Source organism: Amblyomma americanum, chromosome 1 (assembly GCF_052857255.1).
Source record: "Amblyomma americanum isolate KBUSLIRL-KWMA chromosome 1, ASM5285725v1, whole genome shotgun sequence".
Taxonomy (NCBI): domain Eukaryota; kingdom Metazoa; phylum Arthropoda; class Arachnida; order Ixodida; family Ixodidae; genus Amblyomma; species Amblyomma americanum.
Genome location: NC_135497.1, coordinates 158,410,984 through 158,428,608, shown reverse-complemented (window position 1 = coordinate 158,428,608; position 17,625 = coordinate 158,410,984). Strand labels below are relative to the sequence as shown.

General features: G+C 43.1%; 2 protein-coding genes across 6 annotated transcripts in view; one reads left to right on the top strand and one right to left on the bottom strand.

The window, feature by feature from the left end:
* The window catches only part of LOC144114035 (uncharacterized), a 99,534-nt gene extending 96,717 nt beyond the window's left edge, over window positions 1-2,817 (top strand). The window contains exons 16-17 of one of the 2 annotated variants that reach the window (XR_013310942.1): window positions 1,684-1,874; window positions 2,304-2,817. Coding sequence is in view for 1 of the 2 variants with exons in the window: in XM_077647472.1 (XP_077503598.1) it covers window positions 1,684-1,728 (45 nt within the window). In the remaining variant the exon portion in view is untranslated. Of the gene's footprint in view, window positions 1-1,683 lie in introns of both variants that reach the window. The other variant, XM_077647472.1, reaches the window with a different exon arrangement.
* Window positions 2,818-5,923: 3,106 nt separating this feature from the next.
* LOC144114038 (uncharacterized) overlaps window positions 5,924-17,625 on the bottom strand; it is a 60,146-nt gene continuing 48,444 nt past the window's right edge. For 3 of the 4 annotated variants that reach the window (XM_077647478.1, XM_077647476.1, XM_077647477.1), the window contains one exon: window positions 5,924-6,537. Coding sequence is in view for 3 of the 4 variants with exons in the window: in XM_077647476.1 (XP_077503602.1) it covers window positions 6,417-6,537 (121 nt within the window). In the remaining variant the exon portion in view is untranslated. Of the gene's footprint in view, window positions 6,538-11,864; window positions 11,995-17,625 lie in introns of those variants that run through there. The other variant, XM_077647480.1, reaches the window with a different exon arrangement.

Here is a 17,625-nt window from a genome sequence, read left to right as displayed (position 1 = left end):
GGTCAGATTTTGGTTCAGTCGCTCAGAACTGCGGAAACAGAGCTCAGAATGTTGGCCTGTTAGTTTCGCTTTCGGTTTCCAGAACGCTTGTGCGAGCGGAGCGCTGCTATGAAGCATATGAAGGCTCTACAATGATGCGGTGCCATCTGGTTTATTTTTCGGAAGCTAATTTCACTTTTCTCTGTAGATTGCAATTTCCCCACGAGGCGCGAATTTTTGCAATGCCCTTGAAGCTGAGGCCACGGCGTAGGCCGCTCCAAGCATAGCGTCGAGCGCTGGGACAGTGTGCACTCACAAAAACCCCGTTGCATGCGATTCTACTGCATCAGCTTAAGATATTTTCGATGCATCGAGTATCAGGGCCTCTGGCAATGGGATTTTGGTTCGGAAATCATTTTGGAAATGATATTAGTTACAATTTGTATTTTTAAAAGGCACGCTTATCAAGCTTTATTTTGGCGCATAAAAAATACTTCCGATTGTTTTTTTTGTCACTGTAAATGTCATATCAAGGACACACTGAAGTCAGCCTTTTCAAAGGGCGTAAAGAAAAAATGTCTAGCTCAGAAAGTGTTTGAGTTATCACTTATACATTTTAGTGCCAAGTTATAAAAAAATTTGAATCATTTTGTAATTGCTAGAATTTTTAAATACATTATTTTGGAGAGTTATTGTCATGTAAATAGAAATTTCTTGTTCCTCCAGTTTTTTGCTGCGTTTCAGTATTTTTTCACAATATTAATATTAAGTATTTCTGTTGAAATAAATTTGATTAGAAGGTGCATTCCATTCCAATTATGCATTTTGTATAATTTTACCTGTTATACTTTTTCTAGAAAAAAATGTTTGTCTGAGACATGAAAAACAGTCCTTTTTCTCGTAACGAAAGAGTTAAAATGCAATAACTTCCGTAAGGCTAGTCATGTTGGCAAAAAACACAAATCTGAGAAAATCGCATTTGAAGTGCACGCGCCAGCCATTCGGAGGTTGTTGTAGAGGCCTCAAAACAACACTGGAATGCGGACGTTCCAAAAATATTTCACAGGAGTGAGCAACGCCAGGTAGTGGGGAAGGGGCCCAGCTTTTAAACAAAACCAAGGTGGCGGCCATCGGGGACGCGGTCGTGGAAAGGAACGGGCAGGAAGTCCTGCCAGATTTTGCTCCGAAATCGCCATTTTTGGGCTTCGTAGGCACAAAGTATATAGATGTTTTAGTAGTTGGAGGTCGAAATTTTCACATTTTTTGTTCATTTCAAAACCCGTGTCTCCCCTTTTTAAGGGTCCAGTACATCGGATAATAAAAGTGCAGTGCGAATCGGATAGCAAGCACCATTTGCAAACTATTCAAAATTTCAAGTATTCATCCATCCCTATCAGAACCAAAAAGCACATACTAGGTGAAAGATAGTGTAGCAATCGATTAGCAATCATGGCATCAATGATGTACTGGCAGCGCTTAGTGCTCGAGAGTGCAGTCGTGGTTCACACATTCGTATCACCCGTAGTGGAGCAGGACGGTGTTCAGAACATCCGAAATTCTGCACATTGTACACTGTGCACCCCAGCCATTCGTTCATATCATCGAGATTGTGCTGTATAATCCAAGTTTCTTGGTACCTTTGTTGAATACGGCTTTTTTGCATTTTTTTGTTCAGTGGTGCTTTTTTGCTTCTTTTTTTTGCAGGAGTCCAAGCGCAGTGGCAGCCGTAGCCCTGTAAGGCGGCGTTAAAAGGCACCCTGTATTTCCCAGTGGGCTTCAGCAGCCAGTAGTTTGCCAAGGGTTGTCTCTTGGCTTGCAAGTCCATGTGGAAAGCAGGCGGGGGACCCCCAGCGTCATCATCTTCGTCCTATCTGCCTGTCACCAGCATGTGCCAGGTAGTAGAGCTTTCTTGCGGCCCCACCTGTTTCCCCAGCCCACTCCTCTCCTTTTAGTGGTTTTTGTCCCTCTGGTCATAGTGCTTTTTCTTTTTCTTTGGGGTTTGTGGGAATGCATGATGGTTGCTTTTTTTTGTGTGTGAAATTTTTAGAACCATTGTGTGGAAGGTGACAAATGTGGACTCATGCTTAGTTGTCAATAGGTAGTTTCTGCCTGCTAGCAGATGATGGTAAGTATGAACAGGATGAGGTAGACATGTCAAAACCAGAGGGACAAGCTTCTTTGCTACTCCTTGCTTTCCCATCCCTCCCGTTTCCCACGCATTGAGTTTTGAGCTGCGCCAGAGGATTCCGGCCTTAGAGAGAACCAAGCAGCAGCAGCTAGGACCAGAGGGGCACACATCACAACATGGCAGTGTCTTCTTGCAGATAAATGGGGAGAGGGCCCTTGGACTGCTTACGTGCGGGAGCCTAGTTAGCTGCTGGCTAAACTTCCGAGGGTTCGATGAGCCGAGGCAGGAACACATCGCAGATGCACCACAATGCCCCAATGCCTGAAAAAAAAAAAAAAGCTGACCTGCGTGTCCTGTCATCGTCGTCATTTGGAACTGATCTCTGCTGCTCTGTTGAGGAGGATGCTACCTGGCAAAACGTCTCTGTGCTTTGAGTCAAGACCGCACCCAGGACTGCATCAGAGAACAGCAGCTGATGCAACACTGCTGCCTCTGCTTATAAAACTTGCAATGGATTACGTCAACTTTGTTTTGAACGACGTGGCTCTGTATTTGACATTTTCATTCATTCATTATTGCCCAGAGCTTTGAGTAAATGATTCCATGAAGCTTGTGAAGTTGAAGTTCCCATTGACTCTTTGTTCATTGACATTCTTGTTTTGTGCTCACAGAGTGAACTGTTATATCAATAAAACAGCATCAGGATTCGCCTTTGTGTGTGTTTTTTAACCTGTGCATCAAGGTTGTGAAACCTGCATGCACTGGAGTGACACACTAGCCTTGGACTAGGAAGTTCGCCATAATGGCACAACAAATTGTGTAAGAAGACTCAGTTTATTATATGATCCATCTGAGCATGTATAAAATAAAATGAAAGCCACCGGGTTCACATCACTGGCAAAAATGTGCAATATTATGCACAAGTAAATTATACAGGTTAATTCGCAAAGGTGTACAGAACAAGTTGCCCCCCCCCCCCCCCCCCCCCTTCCTCCAAAATGAAACCAGACTACGTAGGTTATAGCTTGCATAAAACTGAGGAAGCAGACCCAAACAGCTGTTAGATCTACTTGTGCAGGAATTGTCAATTGTCATACTGCGAAGTGGTCGTGAACAAGCATCAATATGAGGGCATCCACTTTGTGTTTGCTCGGCAATGCTGTAGCACTGTTAATGCCTAAAACAAACTACTCTGGTTGTAGTACTGCTGTAATCCCTGTAAACAAATTTCAGCTGCCACATCTTGCTGCTCTGCATACTGGCATACTGTTAACAGCTGCACATTTGGACACCACTGACCAAACAGAGATGGTACTTGACCTGTACACACAAGCTGTAGTTTCTCATTGTGTGCCTTATGTCGCTGTAGGCATCTAAGTGATGGTGAAAACTGGAAAGCAAAAATTGCCCTCTTTGTTCTCAAATATTCTGCTGCTTACCATTGCAGTGTGCCATATTGTGGACTGCAATTTTCTCAAGTTAGAGGTCGTGCCAACAGTTTGCATGCAACTATTACGATATGTACTGCCAGAGGAATATCTGGGTCACTGTTGTTTTGTAATCTATTACTATTGGCTGTTTGTGGGGACAATTAATGGCTTGGAAAAACCATGGGTGGCAAAAGATAAATTTCTACAACTGCATTTCTTCATTCGTTTTAAATACTGCAATGTAGCTTGGATACCAGTACGCTAGCTCAGCGACGCTTAAGTGAATGACTCGTCCATCTCTGCATTCAGTACACCGAAATCTGCATCGTTGAAAAATTATTTTCGTCACATTCTATCCCCCCATACTTCAAATTAACACTCAAATTTTAGGAACTCGAAAGTAAAGCTAGGCTACCATGAAGTTGCAGCTATGCGTCGGCAGATTTCATTACTACTTCCAGTGCAAGTGTGCTGTTACTGTGATGCATAGCTAAACTTCGTTGGTCGTGTACAGCACTGAACATAGTTTGTTGCTTCCCTAGTAATTGGCATAATTCTGAGTTCTTAAATATTTCTTGCACCTAGGGAGTAATTCTGGAGTTTCATATTTACCAATCTCTTGGCCCAGTAATAAGACAACTTCGTATTCATTAAACCAGTGCTAGTGACAGTATTTTGTTGAGACAACTATGTTTGGTGAGGTACAAAATTAAATGGCCACTACACCAGGAGAGATGCAGTGAATAGAGACGTCCACTGTTTTTGTGAGGTTTCAACTACTACTGAGAAAAAGTTGTCTGGCAGGTCCAGTAATCAAACAATTTAAAATGTTCCCATAGTTGTGCAGTCCATCTACTTTGGTTCGCACTGTAGCAGGTATAAAAAAGGGAAGGATGTTGCGTAACAGGATTGCGATTCTAATAACTGCATTCTGGGTAATATTCCAACAAAGTTATTTCTTTCGCCTTGAAAGTGAAGATGAAGGATGACTCATTGGCATTCACTTGCATATCTAGTGTTGGCTTTATATGTTTGAAATTTTGAAAAGGCAAGAGAACAACCACACCTCTTGCTGTTTAATGCACATGTGTAGAAGCTAATAAATCTGTGTGGTGTGTTGGTGTTGAAAACAATGCAGTCACATGGATAACTCCACAAAGCCCATTTGTTTTTACAGCAGGTGATGAGCATACCAACTGCATTATGACAGATACATGGCAAGCAGTGATTCCTCACTATTATGCATCGGTTCAGACTGCAGTGGTGGAACTGCTGCGCCAATTGCGCCAAACTGCGCCAAATCATAAATCCTGCTACATGCTGCCACAAAATCGATTTTTTGCCTACTTTTGCGCCACGTCTGCACCGCCGCTGAATAACTGCCGAGAGCAAAACCGAAATTCACTGTCGCGGAACCCGACATCTCTCGGCAACACTGTTCAAAACCTGTGCTGATTGGAAGAAAATGGTGCAAAGAATGTGTCCATCTTCATTCATGCTGGTCATCGCTGCTGGAGGTCATCGCAGCTCACGAGGTCTCCGCCCTGATAGATGAGTTTAGTCTTTGTGTCTCAGAATATATTAGCCAGACAATCCGAACGACTTGACTTCTGGCAAAAAATTTTTGAACTCAAGCAAGAGGATGGGGCTCGAAAATATCCCTTGTTGGCGGCACTCGTAAAAGCACTTCTGTGCCTCTCGCACAGCAATGCTCATTTGGAGAGGGGCTTCAGTGAAAATTGGCGAGTCCTAAGAGGGCGATCGTCCTTTTCAATACAAATTGTAAATGGGCTTAGGTCTGTAATGACATATTCCCAGCGTTTCGGCTGATATCCAGCTGCCATTCCTATGACACAACGATTAATCAGAGCGCTGAAAGTATCGCGGAAGTGAAAGCTGCAGTGGTTGGAGGCAGATGCAACAGAAGAGACACGTGCAAAACAAGCAAAAGAAGGCTGATGCACTGGACTAAGACACCCAGAAAAGAGGTCAGAATGAAGAGAAGGTACTGAAAAAGATCAGGCTGGCCAGGAATATGATCACCAATGCTGAGCTGCTTTTTGCAAAAGGCGTCAAGTCTAAAAATTTTGCAGTTGTTGCAAGCCCTTCTGAAGAATGGACAGGAAAGGCTCGCAGCAGCGCTGTCTGAGCTGGAGTCATCAAGGAAAGAAAAGAAATAGTACCTTAAATTTGCAGTTTTAAGAATGATATAATTTCTTATAGCTTTGTTGCATATCTTGTTATGTCGTCCATCTGAATAAAAACGGCTTTATTTTTAGCAAAATTTCCTGCTCGCATATTTTTGCAGCTTTTTAAGGAAAGAACAGACTTTAGACTAAATTTGGGCTTGAAGCTTGTTTTTGCATGGCTATGGTCGTCAGAAACATCTGGGCAATTGACTGTTCCAGAAATAAAACAAGCCTTCTTTATTTAGGTGCTTCGAGACATGAAATTTTGCTAAGAAAGTTTTTTCCTCCTACAAAAGCTCAAATATCTGCTGCAAAATGCCATTTTTCCTGCTACAAACTGCGATTTCGTCTGCTACAAAACCTGCGACAAGAAACCAGTTGTCAATTCCACCACTGAGACTGGGAAGGACAGTGTGACATATGGCAACTGCTCAACCTCGCGGCAAGTTAAGGTTGCTTAGATCCACAAAAAAAAAACTGCATTCACATTGCCCAATATGCCTGCAATACAATCGTGCTGCACGACAGCTTTTGTACATGAAAATGCCACTGGAAAAGCACTTTCCATTCTGCGCCGAATTGTGCTACCCTGCACTGTGCAAATCCAGCAGCATTTCTACCAAAGAGAGCACACAGATGACAGAAACCTAAACAAGGTGCACCTTATGTAAATGCACAAATCGTACATTTCTAATTTTGTGATGCAAGTTGATGGAGAGCAAAAGCTTGTGCTGTGTCGCCTGGCAATGCCTTGAGCTCGGTCTCATGGGCAAACACTTGCCACAGTTGCTCAAGCTCTCTCTCCAACTTCCTGAAATAAAAAAATATATATACATATATATATAGATGATTCAGTTGGAGTTTGAAGTTCAAAACACAACAAGGGGTAAACTGCTGAAACAATGCATATTTAACCTGGGATCATTTGGCACTGCTGCTGACTACTAGGAATCGAAAGTGAATCCACAGGCATTGGCAAGTTCTGTAGGGTACTCTGTAGTAAACTGAACTGTTAACACATTACAAAGCGTAGATTCCCAAACCTTTCAATGTTGGGAAAAGTGGGAAATTGCCAGTGAGCGTTTTCCTCTTCCTTTCATCGATTATTGCTGCCATATGTAGCGTACCGTAAATGCCTACATATAATACAGGGATACATTGGAATGCTAGGATCTAAAACTAGGTATTACACGGGGATTCAAAAAAATTTTCATTTCTGCATACACCGTATTTACACGAATATAGCGCGTTTGTTTCATTGGTTCTACAGTGCATCTTGCATTATATTTGGAACCAAGGTGCAAATGTAACGCAGTTTTTTTTTTTTTCTTGCTGCTCAAGACTGCAACCTTCACCGTGAGCTTTAGGGAAAGCCAACTTTTCGACGGCCTTAGGGCCGCGCAGTGCACAAGAGGGTGGCTAGGAAAGTGGAAAGAAGGCATTGAAAGAGTCTAGTAAGGAAATAAGGGCGAACTGGCACGAAACGCAAGGCAGCGGAGGCACGGCAGTGACTGAGGCCACTGCTGCTGCATAGGAGACTCCGCGCGTTAACGCATCTGAGGCTTTGCGGCTCTGTGATGTCGCGTGCATTTCTGAAGTGTTGGTTCTAAAATAATACCAACGTATCTTTTGCTTCCATATTTTTGTGTGTCACCACTGTTTTTTCCATGCCCTTGCCTGTAAGTTACATCTTGAACAGACTGGACTCCTATTATAATCTTAATACAGTACAGTCGTGTCTCGTTAATATGTACACTTTTGTTCCCAAGCAAAACTGTTCATAATAACGAATCATGAAAAAGAAACTAAGTTTTGCTTCTGTGCATTGTGGTATCAGTGAACTGGAAATCAGACGAAACCTTGGGAGCTCGAAGTGGATTATTCAGGTCACAAATATCTCTCAAATATTGCAGCGCAGTTTGAAGCCCGTAGTGGCGCATCACATGCGTGATGGCTTCTCGTGGCATGATGGCAAATCTACTATAGCTGCATTCAATTCAGCTGTGGTTCACTGCACTGCCTGCACCGGCTAATGGTGCGCTGCACCAGAGCCCTCGATTCACAGCGCCCTCTGCATGCCATCCGCTATTGATATGGGTGCAGCCATAGTGCCGCTTTGGTGCAAGGAACCACGGCACCAGCCGCCAAGGAGGTGCAGAAAAGTTGAAAGCAGACGACACGCAGACGATCGACGCTAACATGTTCGTAAATATTGAGGATGAATTGAGGGAGGTATTCGCTGTCGTTGATGGGTACGGTGTCATTTTGCTTGCAAATGGTGCAGAAATTATGCGACAGCAACTTTCAGTGTTTAGTGTTGTAGCTGCCATGTTGTGACGGGCAGTCTCTTGAGTATGCAAGTTCACAAAAACACTTTTTTTTTTTTTTTTTTCAGACAGCGCAACAATTAATGGTGTGGGGCTGTTGGCAAACTGCGGGCAGGGCAAATCCGAGCGTGTTTTGCTACAACCGGTGCCGGTACCTTTGCCTGCTGTGCTAAGCATGCAGGCAGATGCTGCTGGTTTGCCACTGCCTAGCCATTCTGCTGGGCTGTGGGGACGCCGGGGCTAGCGCTAAGCAGCGAGGAAGCCCTCTGGTGCTGCTGAATTACTTATATTTCTTATAAAGCGCTAAATGAGCGAGATGGGTTCTCTGCAGTGATTTGTGGGCGTCATCCCCTAGGCGTCGGGAAAATATACAAGGGCCTTGAAGCGCACCGGAAATTTTTCCAATGTCTCTCTAGAGGTCTGAAGGGTCTCGTGAATTCGAAATTCCACGCTTTTACAGTACTTTGGAATTCGACTGGTTGGTCCAAACAAGTGAGTTGCGGCAAAAGACGGCACAGAGTCGATTTTCTCACATTCACTGTCGGAAGAGTAGAAAACTCCATAACAAGGAACTATGCGATTTTGTCGTCGTCAACCATGGCCAACTCCATGGCTGCCTCAAGTCTCGTTAGGCACGAACGTGACTCCACACAAAAAATACACGCGAGAACTGAAAACCTCCATGGCAAGCAGACAAGACCTGCCTGCATGCGCTGCACCTGCACCACGGAACTGGTTCTGCACCGTGTTGGCACCAGCAGCACTTTTTCAGGATTGGTGCCTTAAACAAGCTCTGAATCGAATGCAGCTTATGCCTCTTCACCTCCCATGAACCGCTAAGTACATGTCCATACTTAGTCACTGGCAGCTGTTGAAAGCGGCTTCACATCAATTCATGAAATAGAGCTAACCATAAGGAACATCAACTGGGCACCTTGGCACTGTAAGATACGAAAGCACAAAAATAAAGGGCTGTCGCTAAGACATTTGCACTTTTGCACTGCCTTTCACTGCTGTTCTGCTTTCAAAATACAGGGAAGGAAACATCTGGTTGGGGCAGGCAAGATATGGCTCTCATCTCTGTCCATTTTAACACAGCAGAAATACATGGGCTGCAATGGGCTCTATGCATTTTTACGTTGTCCGGACAGCGAGTTTTCATATTAAAGAGGCGTAAATGAATTGAAAAAGTTTGGTTCCCAGAAAAATTGTCCATAATTCGAGTCCTTCACATTAACAGAGGTCATATTAATGGAGCACAACTGATTTTTTTTCGTCATTTTTGTGTGGTCTCTAACTGCCCCCTAACGTTATACTGATAGTCGCATTGTATACATGTAAATACGGTTATCTCCAGCACAGTGCGGAAGATGTCACCTCTAGCGGATAGGCAGCAAAGCACTGCTTTTTCAGATGACAGTGGAACTGCTGACTATGATCGCTGGTGCTTGGAGTGTCGACATAATTTTTCAGGAAGTAATTGTTTGCAGTTGCTTTATACATGCAATAAACTTTAGCAGTCGCGACAGGAGTGCATATTTTTTGTTTTTGTTTTTTCAGTATTTGTGAGCTTAAAATGGAGCCTAAGCTACATAAGTGCAGCATCTAAAAAAAATTGCAGGATTTTTTTTTTTTTTTTTTTTTTGCTGAAACTGCCTTCCTGAACCTTCCAAGATTATCTTCAGCCTCCTCAAGCAGTAGTGTAAGCTTTAACCGGAGGCCTTTTACAATAGCTTTTGCATGTCTATGTGCATACATGAAGTGTGGTTAGCCTGGTAAGCTGCTCTCCATGTTGGAAATAAACATGGAATGCTCTTGCTTCGACAGGAGATAAAACTTCACGCAAGCAGCAACTGCATGAAGAGCCAAGCCAATTCACATAGTATTTCACACCAATTGTTATTGTGCGTGGTGGTCTAATTTATGCCGTGTATCTTTCCTTTTCTTTTTTACACTGGCATATTAAAACTCCTAATGATTAGTTTACCAAAACTGGTCAGAAAAGCTGTTAAATTGTTTAAATTCGTAGCTCTGCCTACTGATCACCTCATAGAACTGCAAAAGCAAGTAGGGTAAGACAAGCACATTTTTCCTTTCGCTGCAAGACGCAGTATGTCATGAAAGGATTGTACTATTATGTAAGTTACACAACGGAACAGCATACTGGAGCCTTCTGAATTGATGTTTGTCGCCCGACGTTTCTTAATATGCATCGATATCTCGCTACACAAGCATTTTGCATTACATCTTTAAACCCGCTGCAGTGGCTCAATGGCTTTGGCGTTCGACTACTGATCCGGAGGTCGTGAATTTGATCCCAGCTGTGGCAGCCATATTTCGATGGAGGCGGAATACAAAAATTCCTGTGTGCTGTGCGACGTCAGCGAATGTTAAAGTACCCCAAGCGGTCATAATTAATTCGGAGCAATTCAGAGCCCTCCACTACAGCGTCCCTCACAGCCCATGCATCGCTTTGGCATATTAAGCCCCACAATTTACATATTTACATTTCGTCTTCATTAAAGTTTGGCTTCAGCAGCTGGGATTAAACCCATGAGCATGTAACAACATACCAGGTGTTTCAGCAAGCACATCTGAAAATTCCTAAAAAGAGGGAATTCCAAATAGAAAAACTTTTCAGGAACAAACTGTCAGCCGCAGCGGATGTCAGCTACCATAAAAACCATCTTGAAGTTAGCTAATGAACTTCCAATTAAATTAGCACAGTCTGATGGCTAGTGCTAATGGGAAGTTCGAAGGCATGGAAAAGAAAATGCCATATCAGTTTTTGACACAAATAAAAAGCTGTTCTCAAAAGCTCTGCAGCTGAAGGAAATGCGGCGCTTTTATACACAAAATTGAAACTAGGCACTACCACCAGACTTAAAATGGTGCTATTTTATTTAATTAGCTTTCTAACTAAATTTTTTAGCAACTGAGAGTTTATTCCTGAAAATATTTTCTTTCCTGTTCACACTCCCTATTTTTTTAAGTTTTTTTAAATGTTTGCTGGAACACTCAGTATAACCCGTTCAGACAAGCATTGTGTTCTACCATTGAGAAAAATCTGAAAATTTGTGTATGTATACCGAGAACCCTATATTTCACAAAAAAAAAAACACATGAATAGCTCAATAACTTGAATTCACGCACGCCACACGCTTTCACGCTCACACTCATGAAATTGCAGCCTTATTTTTCTAACACATTTATGCCCAATTATTTTCCTTATAATCAGAACCTGTTTCCACAAAGAAAACTTGGGTACAATGTCCCTTAGTAAATCATTCCACCGCGTCCTGAGAAGAAAGAAGTGACAACACAAAACCACTTCCTAAGTGCGCCATACAACTTGGAGACGTTTATCTCTATTTCTTTGTTTGGAAAAGCGATTCTTATTTCTTAAGCATGAAATGGCCCTGCCATTCTGTCCAGCAGGGATTTTAAATGTAGCCAGCATCACTGACTTCCTGAAAACAATGAGAGACAGATTGAGAAAATTTTTGAAAAGGGTTCCACAGACATGGATGCCATGCTGCAAGGGAACAATGCAGACTGGTTTTTCCCTTCTGATAGCACAGTATTACTGCCAAGATTGGCCTGCAGTATGAAGTATTGAACAAACAAATGTAAAGGAGATAATTTTGCTTGTTAGGATAAATATACAAAAGAAGCCAATAGCAGTAACAAATAGCAATTAGCCGATATGTGAGACAGATACTGCGCCATTTCCTTTCGCCAAAAAACCAATTTTCATTTTCAGTTGAGACCAAGGAAAGCATAGAAGAACATTGCTATTTTTGTGGTAGTGTTGAGTACAGAAGGACCTGCTGCGGTGGCTCAGTGGTTGGAGTGCTTGGCTACTGAGCCAGAGGACCCCAGTGAAATCCCTGCTTCGGCGGCTGCATTTCAATGGAGGAAAAATTGCTCATTGCAGATGCCTGCGAAATACAAAAAAATACCACGTGACATGCCCGCTTGCGCGAGCACTGCAGTCGCGGCGCGTAAGTGGACATGTCACGTGGTATTTTTTTTGTATTTAGCGGGCATCTGCAGCAAGTGAAAAAAAGCCGATACGTAACAGATGGAAAGTTAGAAACTGTTCAATCGGACCATTTCGCGGACCATTCTACAAGTTTCTCATTGGACTTTTTTGCCTATCTTCATTGCTTGCGAAGTTGGTTAATGAACCTCAACTAACGATGCAATTAAGCACGATACAAAAATTGTGCGAGTTGCTCCATACAATAGCCAGCAACATGCATTTGGTCGCGTTGTCTTAGAGTGCCGCAGCATATTTTTAAAGCCTGGCTAAATTTATCTGGGACACCCTGTATATTATTTTATAACCTTTGTATCTGCTACAAAGTGCACCTTTTGCATGCTCAGTCTTAGCAATGGAATCACCAGTCATATAATGCCTCTAAATGCACAGCAAAGCAACAGTTATAAGCAAATCAGAAGTACTGTTCTCCCACTAGACAAATGTCCAACATTGCTTGTGGAAATACATGAAAAAATTGAAACAACAAATAGCAGCACATCTATTGTATACCAGTATACAGCACATTCCATATTTATCGGTCCAGGTTGTAAAAAATTTCGCTCAAACTACTGGCTATTTGGGCTCAAACACTGACCTCAAGGCAGCTTATGAGGGCCTAATTTTAGAGTTCCTGCACAAAAAAGCGGTGTCCTATATGTAGGACGCTAAGCATATATGGGTTAATGTCGGTACGGCTCCGTAACCAGAGCGCTTTTATATTTATTTTGCCTCAAGCAGAATGTATGGCCTAAACAGACAATAAAATCTCCAATCAATGCAGTAGAGCTGCGTCAAAACTGGCAATAAGCCCCGTGGTTTGCAATAATTATCCTCACAAAACGGCTACACGCTGAACATTTTGCAATGAGGGTGTCACAACAGATAAACAATACATCGAAGGCACTTGTGCACTCAGCAGTTGAAAGTGATGTGAGCCTTTCTTTTTGCCGCTTCCACAAACAATGGCTATGCAGTTGTCTTCACGCCAAATGGCGAGCAGAATGACGGCGCTCATTGGGTTCCAACACAACTGCGAACCCCCGAAGCCACGGACTGAAGCAAAAATGTCAGTAGTGTGATGCAAAGCACAAGGCACAGCGATCAACGTCAAAGGCACTCGCAGCTTCTATGTTACGGTGTGAAGCCACTTACCAGGGCGACATTTCTTTGCCTTGTAACGCCCACTACAAATCTTTTGATAAATTTTTTTTCTTTTCAAGCTGGACTGTTCTGTGGACGAGTTCCAATTTTGCAAATAAACATTATCTCTAACACAAAAATTTAAAATTAACTGCTTTTGTTAACTAATTAACTCTTTCCTTAGCGCGCCATAGGCCATGGGTCATATATCACTTGGGCTGTGAACCTGGCGCTCCTAGACAAGCTGCGCCATCTAGTTTGCTTCTATAACACCATTTCTTTGGTTTCAGTTTTTTTTTTATTTTGTAATATGAGATGACGTGAAAAATGAAACTTTGACTGGATGTAGTCCGCCAGTTGCTGATCATGGTGTCCATTTTGCTGCGTGCTCCTCAAAGGCGAAAGGCTACATTGAGCACTTTTGTTGGTTCCTATGCTGTCTTTTTATTAAAGCAGTAGTGGTGAGTTAGACAACTATGTAGAATGGTTGGATTTCAGTTTCGATTGCGAGACTTCGTCTCAGAGGCCCAGGGCATCAGCGCATGCTCCTACGTGTTTCGTTATACCGTTCATGTTGTATTTCATGCAGTGTGCTTGATTTTTAAATGATGAAAGTGATTTTATTTGGTGCTTTAGTGTCTTTGCAACATACTGGCAAGATATTTTACCAAATGTGCCTCCAGATTTTTTTATTATGATGATGGTAAGGAAGGTCACTCCACCTTTTCACCTGTGGAACCCGTTCACTACCAACCAAAAAAAAAAAGCAGGGGGAAGTAGGAACTGCGAGCTCTGCTTTAAAAAAAACAAGAACAATGTGCAGCACATCCCACACCTACCTCCACTTCATGACCTCATGCTACTGCATTCTCTAGTGGTACAACGGTCATATTGCCAGCTTGAAAGGCTGCAGAAAGTGCAGTGTATTATGTACGCAGCTCGAAATTGCAAGAATGGTTGCTAAGAACATGTGCAACGCTTTGTATATTTTAATTTTTTTGCAGTCAATTTCTGGCTCACTGCAGTGGCTTATTTTTGTTTTGCTGGCATTCTTTTTTTGTGTGTTACCAGCATATTTAACCAACAGATTTTCGACAGACAACTCTGGCATTTTTTTTTTTTGTCCGGAAGTGTAATCAATAAGCTACAGTTTTATGTATTATAATGCTCAGTGCATTCAGCACTTCTTGAAAAATAATTTTTATTTTAAAACACCCAAATTCGGCCATTTCTGCACGGTAAGGAAAGAGTTAAATCATTCTGCCTCTTTCTGGTGACTGCCACAGCCCCCAATATAGCCCCAAGGCTGAAATAAATCTAAACCAAGTTACCTTTTATTTTAAATTCTGGACCGTCAAAAAAAAAAAAAGGTATATGTGTGTGTCAGCCCCACATCAAGGAAAAAGTTTACCAGGCCAACGTGTGGCCCGAATTTTTGTTTTGGGAAAATGGGCCTCACACACAGACATCCTGGTGCACATTCAAATGCTAACAAACTTTGTTTCAGCCAAAAAAAAAAAAGCACTCGAACTCCACACCCTCCCTGAAGGGTGAAAAAGTGACAGTGGTAGTAGTACTGCACCCCATAAATACGCCTGCTTCCGGGTCCACCTACCTATAGCATCACCACAGATGGCATACATTCGAGAGCACCCTAACCCCAGGCCACATCCCTGATGGCTCATTCCCACTCAGACAATGCTATAATTTTGTTACAATGGCCACAGTGATGCCAGTTACCATGGGGAATGTCCTGTACACAACTATCACTACAAAACTTCCACTCTCGGCTCTTAACGCAATACCCAGTTTTGACCCAACTGCACAGAAGCATACCAAATAGAATATGAGGAAAAAAAACAGCAAAAAATGAGTTGCTACAAAGAGCGTGAATCCCCAAGAAATCCTGTAGTCCACAAGATACACAGCACCTTTAGACCACACTTTCCCAAAAAAGCAACCAGCTGTGAATATGTATGTTTTTATTTAGAATGGCCCTGCTCCTAATATGAATGAAAACATAAAATAACAATAAAAAATGAAAAAAATCTATGAAACAATGTCAATTATGTGGGCATCACACAAGTAGTAGTACTTCCTGTTTGCATATTAGCCGAATACTTGGAAAGATCAGCGTGTCATTGGAGATTTGTAAAGGTCACACAGTGCTATAGAACAGCAAGGAAAACAACAGTAAAGTTACTGCAAATATATTCCCATATGAAAGGACATTTCTTTCACGGAGTTAAATAAATGTATTAGGTTCATACTGCCTCATAATTGCTGCACTAAGCAGCATCTATAACTGACTGCTGCCATGGAGTTCCCAAGATCAAACAGCTGTAGTTATCGCAATGTGTGCATGCAGCCACACGTTCATGCTTTGTCAGCATTTGGTACACACTGTTTAAAAGATGGAAAATAATCTTTCAGGAATCAGGCACCCTCTAAGATTACCAAGGCATGCTTCTTTCAATGTTTTTTTTAACATTTTTCAGTCTGATATAAAAATAATAATTCAGTTCATTAACAGATAAAAATTCCCATAATATGCCCACACATGTAATTTTCTAAAGCTTTGTCCTCTTGATTTGGTATGTGCTGTATATATGCAACATGGCTGATGCTATGAACTAGCTTATTTTTATGTGCCTATAATAGATTACAAGAGGCCTTCATCTTTTTCTCCGTTTATGGGCTTTTCTACAGTTCTGCAGGCCTCCTGGCTAAAGGCCTTTATGGTAAAGGTCTTAAGGCCAAATGCCGTTGGCACATACGGAACTAGTGCTACTGCACGATATTCCGTGCTTAGCCAAGCTAAATTGTCTGCTATTTTTTTTTTTTTTGCTCTCTGAGATAGCACCACACTTCTGAGCTGCAAAGAGAAGCCAATTTTTCGGCACCCTAGTGTTGCAGAGGCAAAGAAAGCACATGGCACACACAGGAAAAACAGATCATGGCTATGAACATGGAAAGAAGTCAGAGCGGACCGTTGAAAAAGGAAGGGCAGTGAAAGAGCCATGAGGAGTAGGAAAGGGGAAAAATTGACAGGACGGTTACCGCAGTGTAATGATTCAGCAACATTGTCAAGGAATTTATATTTTACAGTACTTTGAGGTAGAGGATATGATAGCGACTTCATAATTGTATAGTTCTAGAGCACTCTATTTAGTTTTCCCCGCATACTCGCTTTTCGACAAGGTTTTCTCTCCAGTCCGCCGCTCTATGCACACGGCGTCACCGATGAACCACTCAGGCGGCGCATTTCACAGCAGCTGCTGTAGATTAACCATGCTACATTCTTTCATTTTCCCCATACTCTCCCTCCTCCCTCCACAGCAACCACCCTCTGGACAGTTCCCGTGGTAACCACCCTCCGGTTACACAATCCTACACTCACACCAAACCCTCCTCATTCCACTGTAACCCTCCTGCTCCTCCCTTCAGGGTAACTACCCTCAAGGTAGCTCGCACAGAAACCGTCCTCTGCTTGCGCCTTACAGTCTCCCCATACCTTCCTCCTTCCACGGTAACCACTCACAGGTTAAGCTTTTCCATACTCTCGCCCTGCCCTCCTCCTTCCAAGGTAACTATCCTCTGGTTGGGGATTCCTTAGCTCTCACTACATCTTCCTTCTTTCAAGGTAACCACCTACCGGACGGTTCTTGTGGTAGCCACCTTCCGGTTACGCCTTCCTATGCTCTCGCCATACCCTCCTCCTTCCACGGTAACCATCCTCCGGTAGGGGATTCCTTCACTCTCACGATACCCTCCGCCTTCCAGAGTAACCACCCACTGGTTATGGATTCCTCCACTCACGCCATACCCTCCTCCTTCCTCGGGTACCCCCCCCCCCCCCCCCCCCCCCCACCCCCCCCCCCCCCCCCCCCCCCCCCCCCCCCCCCCCCCCCCCCCCCTCGTGTGGTTCCCATGAAAACACACCCACTGGTTATACCGACGATTACGACACACGACTACTACTACTACTACTATGATGCAAAACCCAGGACAGGTGCTTAACAGCTATCACTGTAAAAGGGCGAACACACAAACCAGTGTTTACTTGTGGGAGGCTTTGGCACTCGCGATTTTGTCACATGTTTCATATTGTTACCAGCCGAAAACAAAGTGACAGTCGGTGCTCTAGGAGATGACAAGCTGAGAGTGGGTGTTCATGAGTGTTCTCAGGTTCTAGAGTACTTCTCAGTGCTGCACAGCTCTTTGTGGAGACCTACCCGTAACATATGGTATGAGGTGTGGGGTAACGTCATCACCTGCTGTGCGCCCACTAGTTGGATCTACGTAGTGGCCGTCACCTTGGTACCGTTGCGATGACTACCGCAGCAGCTCCATCCACGCCATTAGCACCGACTGTCATCGTGATTTA